This window comes from Lipophrys pholis (genome assembly GCF_963383615.2).
Source record: "Lipophrys pholis genome assembly, chromosome: 1".
Classification (NCBI taxonomy): Eukaryota; Metazoa; Chordata; class Actinopteri; order Blenniiformes; family Blenniidae; genus Lipophrys; species Lipophrys pholis.
In genome coordinates, this window is record NC_137635.1 from 38,861,598 (window position 1) to 38,874,937 (window position 13,340).

General features: G+C 42.1%; 1 protein-coding gene across 1 annotated transcript in view; it reads left to right on the forward strand.

Annotated features, from left to right (window-relative positions):
* Nucleotides 1-13,340, forward strand: part of kcnn1a (potassium intermediate/small conductance calcium-activated channel, subfamily N, member 1a) — a 53,940-nt gene that overhangs the window by 24,563 nt on the left and 16,037 nt on the right. The window contains exons 2-4 of the mRNA XM_080463826.1: nt 4,912-5,385; nt 8,376-8,471; nt 9,201-9,619. Coding sequence (XP_080319952.1) covers nt 4,912-5,385; nt 8,376-8,471; nt 9,201-9,619 — 989 coding nt within the window. The remainder of the gene's footprint in view (nt 1-4,911; nt 5,386-8,375; nt 8,472-9,200; nt 9,620-13,340) is intronic.

Consider the following 13,340-nt stretch of genomic DNA (forward strand, 5'->3'; position numbering starts at 1 on the left):
GCTTTGAGGTTTTGAAAAGTGATGTGAGGACTGCTGTAAAGTCTGTGAAGGACTCTTTCGTCACACAGAGGAAAAGTCAGGCATGGATTTCATACTTTGTAAGTTGTGTCTCTCGTCTTTTCCTAATTTTTCCTCGGCCAATGCCAGCTCTTACTACTTGAGCATAGAAATGCAGAAAGTTATGGGATCACACAAAGAGACTGCTGTCCACGTTTGGGTCTGTCCTGACCTGGTTGAGTGATGAACGATCACCGGTAACGAGGTAACTAAAGCTGAGCTTGTAACAGCAACCCTGCACTCTCAGCGTTCCTCAGTAATCCCGCTCATTTGCCTTATTGAAACAAGCCTTCCTGGGCTGTTCTCCTTTTACGTCTCAAGCTCCGGGGTAAGTTCCATGACTGTCACAGCATGGCTATATTACTCTGATGTATTGTTTTGTAATTAGGCATTGGAAACCAAATTACAGGTCCATTTGGGGTGTTATTTTTCAATGTGTCTGATCTAATACCTGAGGGTTTCTCAGGAATAAAGAAACGAGATCTTAACCCAAAGATAATTTTCGACTTTGTCCATTTTATAATCATATTTGAAAACGTCTGAAGGCAAGATGTTGTCAGGTCTCTGCGTCTGCCGCTGTGCGTCTCACCTCATGTTTCCTATTAGCCAATGGCCTTCTCCCTCTGTGTGCACCCATCGTTGAATTCCACCTGTGTCCACCCCTTCCCAGTGTATTTAAGACTCCTGTTCTCTGTGTAGGTTCATTTCGTCAACCTGTCTCGTCCATGTCCCTGTCCCAGCTCCCCAGTGTTACCCGTTTGGTTTTTGGACTTTTATTTCTTAAAAAAACTCAGTTTTTTGTACTACCTAACGAGTCTGTGTTTGGGTCCACCTGCAATCCCTGACAGATTTAGATATTGTAAAGCAGCTTTTAACAGGTGACTTCAGATTGAAATAATTGAGGCAAGCAGTAGTGTGTTTGACCAGTCAAGTGATTGACTCATTGGTCAAATTTTGTCATACCAATGAATCCACGTTTTGAACAAACATAAGCTGGTGTGTTCCAATGTCATTTTTTCTTAAGAACATTAAATCTTTTGACTATTCAATTGGATGGTACTGTATAGTGGTTAATACATGCTATATATTCTACTGACATCCTATGTTGTGAAGTGTGCATACATCACAGATAGTGGAGTCACTGCATTGCTAAGGTGTGTCCACTGTAATAGTGATTGGTGCCAAATTAAAGAAACAAACAAAGTGTTTCAGTAATGTGTTTTCAGTGCCTGTTGACGTTGAGCTTCCAAGTTTCTTAAGCTCTCTGGGAGAGATAAACACCAGTCTTTCAAAAAATATTCTCTCTTTTTGTTTGTTGATTACTGTGGTGGAGAGTACCCTCCAACCTGTGCATTGGACGGGGGTATCGTACCATCTCATGTCAGCAGAAAGCCCCCCCCCGTAACAAAACAAGGCCATTGGAGTTTCTTCCTTCAACCTGTCACTGGGAATTTATCATATTTTTTAAATAAAAAAAGAAAAAAAGTTTTAATTTGATCTTCTGGGATGTATTTTTTTAATCCGTATCTCAGAGCAACACTATACCAGAAATCTCAAAGTTCAGCTCAGTTGGTCCAATATTTAAATGAAATTATTTAATAAGAATTTAACATGAACTTTGCTCTTGGTGTTTGGATGTGTGTGACCTACAAATATAAATGGACTTCAACCACAGTAGTTTCTGACAATCCAGAGTCGAACTGTCCTCTCAAATCTCCAGTAAATTAGACCAAGCATTGTTCAAAGAAGTGTGTGTGTGTGTGTGTGTGTGTGTGTGTGTGTGTGTGTGTGTGTGTGTGTGTGTGTGTGTGTGTGTGTGTGTGTGTGTATATTTACATATCAAGCATCTCAGAGACTTTGACTTAGACTAAAAATACATCAAGCTCCAAACAGGACTTCAGAGTTCTTCACTTCATCCACAAAAGTAGGAACTTCTCTTTTGAAAATGAGTGACATTGTGTTGTGACACTCAAAAACCAAAAGAAATAATCACATTTTACAGCGGCTCAGTCCCCGTTATAGTGAAGATCAAAAACATTCAAAAGACTGACAGGCTAATCATTTGTTGATAAAACAAGCCTTTGGGAACACTGACTGAAACACAGTCACAATTGTTAAGACACAGCTTGTAGTTGGTTGAGATTGTGTTCAGATTATTTATCAGGATATTTGGCCGCTTAAAATCTTCCATCTTAAAATCTCTATCCATTCTTCCATAGTGCTTCCGACTTGGGGTCAACTTATTGTTACAGGTCACTGGAGACATTGGTATACTCTGAACAGGTCACCAGTCCATGGCAGGGAAAACACAGACAAATAGTCTCAATCCCACTTAAACATTTGAAAGTTAACATTAGATGTATATTTTGGGACTGTGGGAAGAGAGCAGACTGCCTGCAGAGGACTCCAAACTGGGAATCGAAATAGGGTCCTTGCAAAACGAGGCAAGACTGCTGACTACTACACCAATATGGAACCTGACCAGTTGGGATAAAAAAAAGGCCACCCTATTGAAAACAATGGCAACATGTTCAAACAAAGCATTTGCATTGATTGTAATAATTCTGATTTGATTTGTAGATTTCTTACACACACAGATTCTTCACTTCATTTGTTATGAATTAAGAGCGAATAATTACATTCCTCTTTGGGAATGACAGATGTCGCCTTTCTGATCAGAACCTCTGACATCGAGTGTCTGCTCTTGTCTTTGAAGTGTTCCGTGTCATCACGTCAAGCTCTGAAGAGCTCTTTAACCACTCCAAAATATCTCCAAATAATCAGACAGAAATCATTCTGCTGCGAAGAGAATCATCTACCAGTTGTGTCGATTTCAAACAACTGCTGGTTTGTCCTGGGTCGGCTTCCCAAGAGTGGATGTCTGAAGACAAACAAAGTGTCCTAACTCTCTCAGCGATTGAAGGTTAATTGAATGTGTCCACAATCAAATATAACAATAGAAACAAAGACCGGATCTTAAGGATTGATCTTAAGAGCATACAGTTTGTTTAAAGCTTTGATAAATGACTATAGTTAATAGTTAAACCAATAAAAATCAAAAATAAAATCAAAAATTTACACAGAACTGCCTCCGGCTTTGTATGGTGGTGAAATAATTATTGTTGTAGGGATTCTGATTATTGGTGCCAAAAAGTTGTAAATCACTAGATTTAATTATAAACTCAACACAACAAACTTTAATCCAGGCAGCCTCTATGGCAAAAGCATATTGTTATCTTAATTTGCTGGACTGAAATCAAATTAGGAACATTCTGATCTAATTTTATCCTCTCGCAAAGCAAAGAATCTCGACTATTGTTGACGTATCAGCATCTACAGTATTTCTGCAGCCTTTCCTGTCATTCAAACCTAAAGTTCACTCACTGCATAGTCTTCAAAAGTGTAGAGGGGTCCTAATGGCACAGATTAAAAAGCAATTTAATACAGAAAAGGGGATTAGAAACACTATGGGCTGCACTAATCCTTAACCTTTAGTCCTGTTCTCATGGAGCCACAATGCGCAAGACGATAGCATCACAGGACTGGAGTTAGTAAATTTCCATTAGGGCTGCCCTTCTGTATTCCCACCAGCACATTTAAAGGCATTAGGCATGCTTTGTCAAGGCTAATAAAAAGGGCCAATAGTGCTATCACATCCCCCTCCCCGACTTGTTTCTGAAAAAGCACTGTTCCATGTGAAGTTTTCATAACCCATTATGATAATCTTGGTGAGTCTCTGAAGGGCAGGGGATAGACAGGCAGATAGATGCTTGTGGGGGGACGGCTCTGCAGCCTCTGCATGGGCAGAACATTTTCTGTCTGCATTACTGGAGCAGAAACTCACTCCTATCTACCAAGAACAGCAGAAGTGATATATGACTCAGGGAAAGAAGAGACGTGTCTCTTGGCAGACAAATGTGCAGGTGATTAGAAAGCGAAGGAAGAATAATGTTGTTTTCTCCTATTCCACTGGATGTGCTGCAGGTTATTGGTGGGATGTCATACTTACTGTGTATGCCAACGTGCTTGTCTTAATGTGTACTTGCCCTTGACTTCATCTGACACGAGATATACAGTACGCTCTATCCTTTGAGTCTTTTGTTTTTCCCTTTAAAATAATGGGAAGCTCTTTGGTACGCCTGATTTGAGAGCGCCCACATTTTTGTCCTCTGTTATCTCTTTTGGGGCACAAGCTTCTCGTCTCTGCAGGGGGAAGAGCATTTGTCTGACAGGAAACAGGGTCATACCAACCATTAATCATTCATATCTGAATTTGTGCCGCGCAAAGATTCAATTTTCTGCACTTTGTAGGGTCCACTATTTGTTATATGGTTTTATTTATACATCAAACCCCATTCATAATTCATTTGTTTTTGAGCTACCAAGTTCTGATGCATTTTTCTGGGGGGAAATACTGCAACATACTGTATGTTATGCACCATCTTAAAAACCACCATAAAGGAGATTTTGACAGTTTTTCTAACAGAGGAATTCTGTTTTTCATCTTTTACAAAAAGGCTCAAATTGCTATTAATAAACATCCAGATCTCTGCTTAGAGGAAGAGATTCAGTATTTGGGGTTATCAAAGAAGAATTCTTCCATTTTTGATTCATACTGTATGTTTGGACACATGTCCTGCTGAGCACTAAATCTGTCCGCTTTTATAACCAAAATTGTTTTGCAAGATCCTTCCCTCTCTGTGCCCTCTCCAGAGCTACAGAGATGCTACTCCCACATCAATGCTCTATTTAAAGTCCAAACCCGTGTGTGTTTCTTCAGCCTACTGACAGTTTTTACACCCTTTTTTCTTGTTGTGATAGTATTGTGTTTCTTCTTTTCCTTCCTGTTCACAGGCCACTACTGAGCAGAAGAAGCTGAGCCATGCTGGATCCAAGCCCTCCCTCTCTGAGAGCTGTGGCCGACTCCCTCAGATAGCCATGAACACCTGCAAGTACAATGGCGGAGTGGTGAGACCACTGGTGGGCAGCCTGGCGTCCTCGTCGCGCCCCAACCTTGCGGAGCTCGACTCGGAGACGCAACCCTTGCAGACACTACACAGCTCTGGCCTGGAGGTGGTGGTGTCCAAGGGCAACGGCGGCGAAGACCCCAGCAAGGCATCCAACGAGAGCCTGGTCAGAGAGGGCAGCCGGCGCAGTGGAGGCAGGGCACCTCAGAAGAAGAACAGGGACATTGGCTATAAGCTCGGCCATCGGAGGGCGCTGTTCGAGAAACGGAAGCGGCTAAGTGATTACGCACTCATCTTTGGGATGTTTGGGATTGTTGTCATGGTGACAGAGACGGAGCTGTCATGGGGGGTTTACACTAAGGTGGGTTGTTGGTGTGTGTGATGCATGAGTGGGAGTGCTGTTTGTTGTCATCGCCATTGTTACGGTTTGAGTTGTGTGGGATTGGCAGCTGTCGGTTTTATGAAGAGTGATTATTAGCACAGACACTGACGTACATTATCTAACAAAGCTATTGGGGATATTGTTCAAACACAAATAAAAATACATGTCATGTGATCTGTGCAGTGACTAATAGTCGCTTTATTCTGTTAACACCGATTCTGCCTTTTCTACTTTTTCATTTAGTAATTTCAGTCAAATTTTAATTACGGCCTCTTGATTTTAACATACCGAAAGGACTGACCCCACTAATGGTGTTATTGTGGCATGGAGGATGGAGCACCGAGCCAAAAAGAGGATTAAAAAAAAAAAAGAGCCAAAGACATTAAGATATTAAGGAGAGATGAAGAGAGAGGTCTGTGAAAATGAAATGCAGCAATAAAGTTCTAGATGTCTCAGACTCTAACATTCAATAAAATCCTAGTGGAAATGATGCACAGGCCTCTGTAAAGAGGCACCCTTGAGCAAGGACAGGTAGTTTTGGCTGCAGGGTCACTTTGACCACCTCACCTTCCCTTGACTTTTCTATCAACCAGTCATTTCTGATGTGTCATACTTCAGGGAAGAGCATCCTTCACTCTTCACACTCAAGGCATTTCATGTCAGCGTTTACTGATGACACATGCTGTATGGCAATATATGAAAAGGGGTCTATCTCTGGAGTGAGCAAAAACTCAATGAGAATGAGTATTTTTCACGTTTAACTTTATAGAACAAGTACTAATCACTGTGGGTTGAAGCACAGCAAGGAAACTACATTGTGACGTATTAAGTTGTCATGAAATGCACAAAGCATATAGAAATTAAATTTACATTACAACTTGTGTTTTCACTGTCCAATGGATGTTTATCAATTTGTCAATATCTCTTTTCTTGAGCTAGTGAACAATATTATTGTTTCTCCAGCCTGTATTTGACATACACATTATATAAACATGCATGTAAAATATGAGCGGAGACAGACTTTGGTCCTAGTGATCCTACTTTGGATAAAGCAAGTATAGCCGATGGATAAATGAATGTAAAGATGGTTTGCTAACAGCTAATTATACTTCACACAATAGTGAATGATTTCAGGCACAACTATTGAGGTGAACTTCGTGGCTCATCTGCCTAACCAAAGGTTAAAGAGTAAGAAACATTGCTGAGTCGGTTTTTCATCGCTGCAGGTTTCTAGCTGCATTTGTAAAGGCCTTGTAATTGCTGCAAAATTCATTTTAGGTGTGTTTTGACTTCCCCTGGTTTATTTTACTCTTCTACAAAATGGGACTAGGGAGTTCCCTGAGGTGAACTGAGGATTCAAACTGTGACAAAATGAGGTCAAACCACAACAGGAAAACAAGTAATACGACTCAGAGGTTTGTGGTGCACCGCTAGACAAAAGATTACCGTGCTAATAATCTTTTTGTAAACCACTAAAACAGGTTTTGATTATTTTACAAGCTTCCTCTTGTGAAAGCATGTTTTTGCCGTGTGTTTGCTGCCAGTCTTCAAATGATGCTTTTCATGGAGGGATTTTTAAAACATTGATTCTTTCATTGATTTCAGTGAAGTTCAGTCTTGACAATGTTTACTGACTCAAACAAACCTTTAAAGTTTTGGGTGTAAAAGCTTTTACTGAGTCTCACGAAAATCCCCAGCAATTCTGTGGAGCAGCTGCGAGCGGCGGGCTCACAAGCCTGCTAGTAGTTCCTTTCACTTCGATTTTCTTCCGCCTGATTCTTCTGCATTTCTAAACGTGCTTTTGATTACATATGTGTGAGTGCGTCTGCAAGATATAGTGAGTTAGTGGGGCAATCTATAGGATGATTTATGGGGTTTTAAGAAAGTCAATAGATTTGTCTGTGACTGTTACTGAGTGGGCCTCAGTCCATTCATCAAGCTGCCCTCAGCTGGAATGGAAATGACCTGCCGCCTCTGAGTGGCACCGCACCCCTCCCACATCACACCGGCAGCATGTGCTTAGGGATGGTCCTTTTTCCAGCTCACGTCACATCACAGAGCAGACACTCGAGGCTCAGTCAAGGTTTTCTGAGCCCTGAAGGAGAGAAATGCGTTAAGAGGCAGTGAGCTCTGGGACTGAAAAATCCTTGAACCTCTGGCAGGTGGATTAATTGGTTTACTCAATGTTATTTCACCAGAGACTTCTCAAAACAATTTAAGACATTAGAATGTCTTGAGAACATGTGGCCGACCTGAGGGGCAAAGCAATCTAGTTGACAGCTAAAAATAAATTTTTAATGTGGACCAACAAAGGACGGAGTATTATTAACGAGCTCTGACTGTCATCTGACTGATGATTATCAACAATATTTCAACTCTGTGTTTTTAGCATTTGTTGTTATTGCAATGGAAAGCATATCATCGTTAGCCTACTGCGGAGCAGCATTTTAACAGCGCGGTTGTTAAATCGATTTATCAGCTGGCATTTTATCAACATAGAGAGGGGATTTGAGTAGTACAGGATTTCATTTCCGAGATCTATGGCCCCCGTTTACGTACACACGCACACAATCACACCCATGAACAGCCGTGCGATGCAAACATCCAGCTGGTCTATTTATCACGGGCAATGCTCCGTGTGGTGGCCCCCCCTTTGTTAATGCTAGTGTTGCCTTTTTTTTGGCACCTACCATTAAGTGGAAAGTCCTCCTGTTAGTGCTGGGGTTTGATTAATTGGTAGTTTAGATTATAGGGAACAGAGTCCGTAGATAATTTCAGGTTGCACCTACACCTACATTGTTTGTGTGTAAAATCCCAATACGCGCTCTGTGGTTAAACCTAAACTCAATAATATGTGTGTGCAAGTGTGCATGTGTGCATGTGTGCAGATGCACATGCTTTACTGTCGATGTGCACACATGGTTATTTTTTCTAATATATTTTTTTAATGTCCTTTTGTCTTACCGCAGGAATCTTCATACTCATTTGCACTGAAATGCCTTATCAGCCTTTCCACTGTTATATTGCTTGGACTTATAATAATGTACCATGCCCGGGAAATCCAGGTGAGTTTGCTGCTGGGAAAAAAATGCTTTATTTGGGTTATTATATAAGAGAGATGATGATAACATCACTGTGGAAAGAAGGAAAGAAACAGGGCTATTGGGGGGGATAAAAAGGTTTACTACGAGAAAGAAATGTAAAATATTTGATCAATTAGGCTTGGAAGAATCAAAACTTGGCTATCCCACAGATTACATACAAAAGAAACATGACTTTTTGTTGGACTACTAAGAATGAGACAATGTATTGTAGTATTGTTTTCATTAATTATTTACTTGTTGAGACAAAATGCAAAGAGAAAAGTATGGTGGGACGGGAGGTCAGGGGGATCCCATTTTCAAAGAGGACTTTTTTTTCTTTACAAGCTGAAAATAAATTCAATTCAATTCAACTTTATTTATATAGCACCAAATACAACACAGTCATTTCTAGGTGCTTTTAACAGAGAAAAGAGAAAAACCCAACAGGTTATGATTAAAAGAAATAAATACAGGCTGAAACTAGGATTTCATTAAAACATGTGTTTTTAGAACCAAATGTTTCTCCAGCTAGCGTCAGACAAGTTCAAATGATTAAATAAGATTAATTCCAAAAACAGAGGTGTAGATTGTATATACAGAATTTAAAAAAACCCCGTTGAAATTCATAACTTCCTACTCGTAGGAAGAATTCTGATTTAATGATAAACTGTGAAATCAACATGTCCTTTTCCCTCGTCTGTTTTGCTTCAGCTGTTTATGGTCGACAATGGTGCGGACGATTGGAGGATAGCCATGACTTATGAGCGAATCTTCTTTATCGTGCTGGAGCTGCTGGTGTGTGCCATCCATCCCATCCCGGGTCAGTACGTCTTCACGTGGACGGCGCGGCTGGCCTTTACCTACACGCCGTCGGTGGCTGATGCGGACGTGGACATCATCCTCTCCATCCCCATGTTCCTGAGACTCTACCTGATCGGCAGGGTCATGTTACTCCACAGCAAGCTGTTCACGGACGCTTCGTCCCGCAGCATCGGCGCCCTCAACAAGATCAACTTCAACACACGCTTTGTCATGAAGACCCTCATGACCATCTGTCCAGGAACTGTTCTGCTGGTGTTCAGTATATCCTCCTGGATCATTGCTGCATGGACTGTGCGTGTCTGCGAGAGGTAAACACGGGGTTGTGAATAATGGATGTTGTTGGGTTCAAACTGACAAACAAAATGGCCGAGGCACCAGTGTGCATTCTGGATTACGAGACACCTTTTCTTCTATCACTTTTGTCTCTGTTGTTGTCCCATGCTTCTCAGTGTCGCTTTGTTTTCTGTCGCTCACCTGCAACCATCCACAGAAAAATGCTGAGTCAACAGAACAGGTTACATGTAGATACTCTACACATGCGTGCAGGGAAGCATACATCGATATTCCCACATACTGTACCACTGCTTGAGTCTTTAAAAACACCACGACATACGTTTCATTAGCGCAGCACTCGCTTCACGACTTCTCACTCCTTCTTTTTATTGCTATTTTAGATGGCTTGTCCATAATTCATGAGTGTCTAATTGTTTGTTTGCTGAATGGTTTGTTTTGGTAATGCAGAGCAGCCCCCAGGATCCCCTAACCCGTTTTCTACCCAAGACTGCGCATCGGGCTTGGTCTCAAGGGGGCAGCAATGATTCTCACTGAAAATGAAAGAGGCAGGGAGGAATGAAAAGCTTTCTCTTTCTTTCTCGTTTTGCATTTGCATAGGGAAATGAGCCGTTAATGCTAGCTTTGATGTTTTAAAGTCATTTTTTGCATACTTGGTGTGGAAGGGGGACTTGACTAGGGCGGGTGGAGGGCAGAAGATCTATAGCGGCAAAGCTTTTCGGACCCAATATGCTACTGTACGTACTACATCGTAAAAGTGGAGCATCAGGTCAGAGGAAAGCTTTTCTTTCACCCTTTTGGCCAGGTCCTGGCGACAGATTCATAATATTCTCCCTTTGCCTGCTTTTACTAAGGACCCCCTCCCCATTCCTCCCTGTATCCCTCCTCTTAACTCCCCCCATGTTAACATGTCACTAACCTCCCCTTTTCACTCCTGACCCTGGATCCCGTCAGACCTTCAGCACCTCCAAAAGATTGGCTGATGGACTTAAACCTTATGAAGGGAATCAGCCCATTTGACATAATAAAGTATAACAGGCGTGAGAGTGTAGAACCAATACGGTGGCAGGTTTTAATCTCTTTTAGGCCTCGTGGCCTTAAAGTCAACTATCCGACGGGCTAAACTGGCTGAAAAGTTGCCTTATTATCATCAGTTGGGCCTATTAACTCAAAAAACAGGAATGCAAAGAAACAGTAGCAATGAACATGTGAAAACTGCACATGCCAAACTCAGTATATGCTGGGTTCAGTCTGGAACTCAGAATCTATGTAGACTTTCCATGATTGGTGCATGTTTAGACATTTAGCTTCAGTTTCAGGATGACGTGTCCATTTTGGCAGATTTTTGTTTGTACGTTATGTGCGTTACTTTGGATGGGCGCATGCACGCACATGTGAATGTGTGCGTGCATGTGTGCGTGTGTGTGTTTGTATAATGTTTTGTTGTACTTTCTATTTCCCCACTATGCTGCTCCATAGGGATACCATGTGAGTCCTCGTTCTCTAGCCGTGGAAAAACCAACTTACCATTTTTTCACTGAGCTGGCGCCACTGCTGCCTTGAGTCGGGTTGGAGGGCGGGGGTGGTAGTGGGGAGAATGGGCAGCCCCGCTGAAACAAATTCACAGATGAGTCCTTTTCAAACTTGGAAGGGCCAAAACAGAATGAGGATGTAGGCCCTGGAGGTGGCGTCAAAGTGCCGCCATTCTTCTGCTGAGAAACCAGATTTTTAGTGGCTGTAGGAGCACAGCAGAGATCGACGGTGTGAACAGCACTTTGAAGCAAGCGTCTCTTTGCTCACGGTTGTGCGTCAGGTTGGTAGAAGCTGGAGGAAGAGGAGGAGGAGGAGGAGATTTGTACTAAAATGGAGCAACTCCTTCAAGTCTCCTTCACGAGTCTGCCAGAGGGCAATTTGTCTTTTCTCATTTTTTTCCCTCTCCCTCTCCTTATGCAATTGTTATAGATCCATAGTCTTTTTAGCTGCAACTCCAAAGATTTTTGAGGAGCAAAAGCCTTTCTGTCCTTTGTGTTCACACATTACCATCTCATTATGTGTCTCCCTTTACAAAATTAATTGAACAGTGTTATAATGGTTTCCCGCAGACTTTTGTTGCTTCTACCTAAAAGAGCTTTCTCTGAAGATGAAGACAGTTTGTTTTTTTGTCTCCAAAAGAGGGTCTGGGCATCCAAGAAGAGAACAATTTTGTGTAGTAGATGTGGTACTAGTGAAGGTCAGTATGATCCGGAGTGTGGATAACTATTTAGCACAGCGTTCGATACATATACGTAAGTAGTCTTTAAAGTTAGGAAGGTAAATGAGAGCATTGTTCTCCCTCGCTGCACACTTAAACGGAGACACCTTTGAAACAGGAGTTTTTTGTTCTGTGTTGAATGCAGTGTCTATAGTTTTCGTTTGCATCCATAAGCCTATTGTCACCCCCTTCCCTCTTCCTTTAGTAAACACTGAAACCGCATGCAAGTGTTCATGTTTACTTTTCAATCCCATCATTTCAATTTACCAAAATAAAACAACCAAAAAAAAACAAAGAAATGGAGAAAATAAAGAGGCGCTTGTTTCCTAAAGTGCTGTGTGTGACTTGTATCTCCCGTTAAATGCGCCGTTACACTGTCACATTGACCACGCTCCTGGCTAAATCAAAGGGCAGTACGGTGTGAGATTGGACGAACACGGCGTCTACCTGGAAAATGCCTAGATGGGGGGAATGAAAGACACACAACCAGGGAGACAGAGACGGGTGGAGGGAGGGTGGAGATGGGGAAAAATGGTAATGTTACAGTACATGGATTGAACACTGGTCACTGCCCCCCTTTTCCCTTCGTTCTTGATACAGCCAATCTTCAGAGCTAACCTACCTCAACTAAGCTCCTTAACTAAGCTCTTTTGGCTTCTCCCTCACTACCAAAAAGCTCCCTCCCTCTCTCTCTCTCTCTTACTCCTGACTGATCCTGTGATCCTGTGCAGATCTCCTACTGTACCCATCTAACGTGGCATGCTTTGCAGTTTCTCCTCATCCACTACTGATTCCCTGTCCCTTTGCCTTTCTTTATCCATAACAAGCAGGCCTAATCCAGCTCAAACTCCGTTACACACTTGCATGCATGCCTTGCCTGTCTCCCTGGTTTTCTCGCTCCTTTTTTCCCTCTTTAACTGTTATCTAATTCTCTTCCTCTCCTGTTGTGACTCTGTTATCTCAAACAAAATGCTTTATTTTGAGGTGATGCTAGGCCGCCGTTTCTCACCCTGCTCTATCCAGAATACCTGTAGGCTATGTCAAACACAGGCTCTCGGAAAGTTTAGCCGACTTTCCCTCCGAGCGCAGCAGCAGATTATCAGGCTTGAGTTACGAGTCGGCTACACCTCCACCCAAAGTCGGACATCCAGATTGTGTCATCGCTTAGCCACAAGATACAAACAGGCGAGGCAAGAACAAGCTGTCCGAATGTCTAACCAGGGAAATTCACACCGGTGCAACTTGAACTTTCTAACACCAACCGCAGGTTCACATGAAATATTCAGGTCGATTCTACAACTTTACTGTTTCAAGCCCCCTGGTGCAAATCGCCCCAGACAATACAGAAACGTCATTGTTTGTTTTAAGTTACTGTTGATTAAAATAGGAAATGACAGACAATGCATGTTTGATTTCAAGAGAGATGCAAACTTGTTGAATTGAAGTTGAAGTCTACAGTCAAAATGTATAGATGATAGTCACAGTCA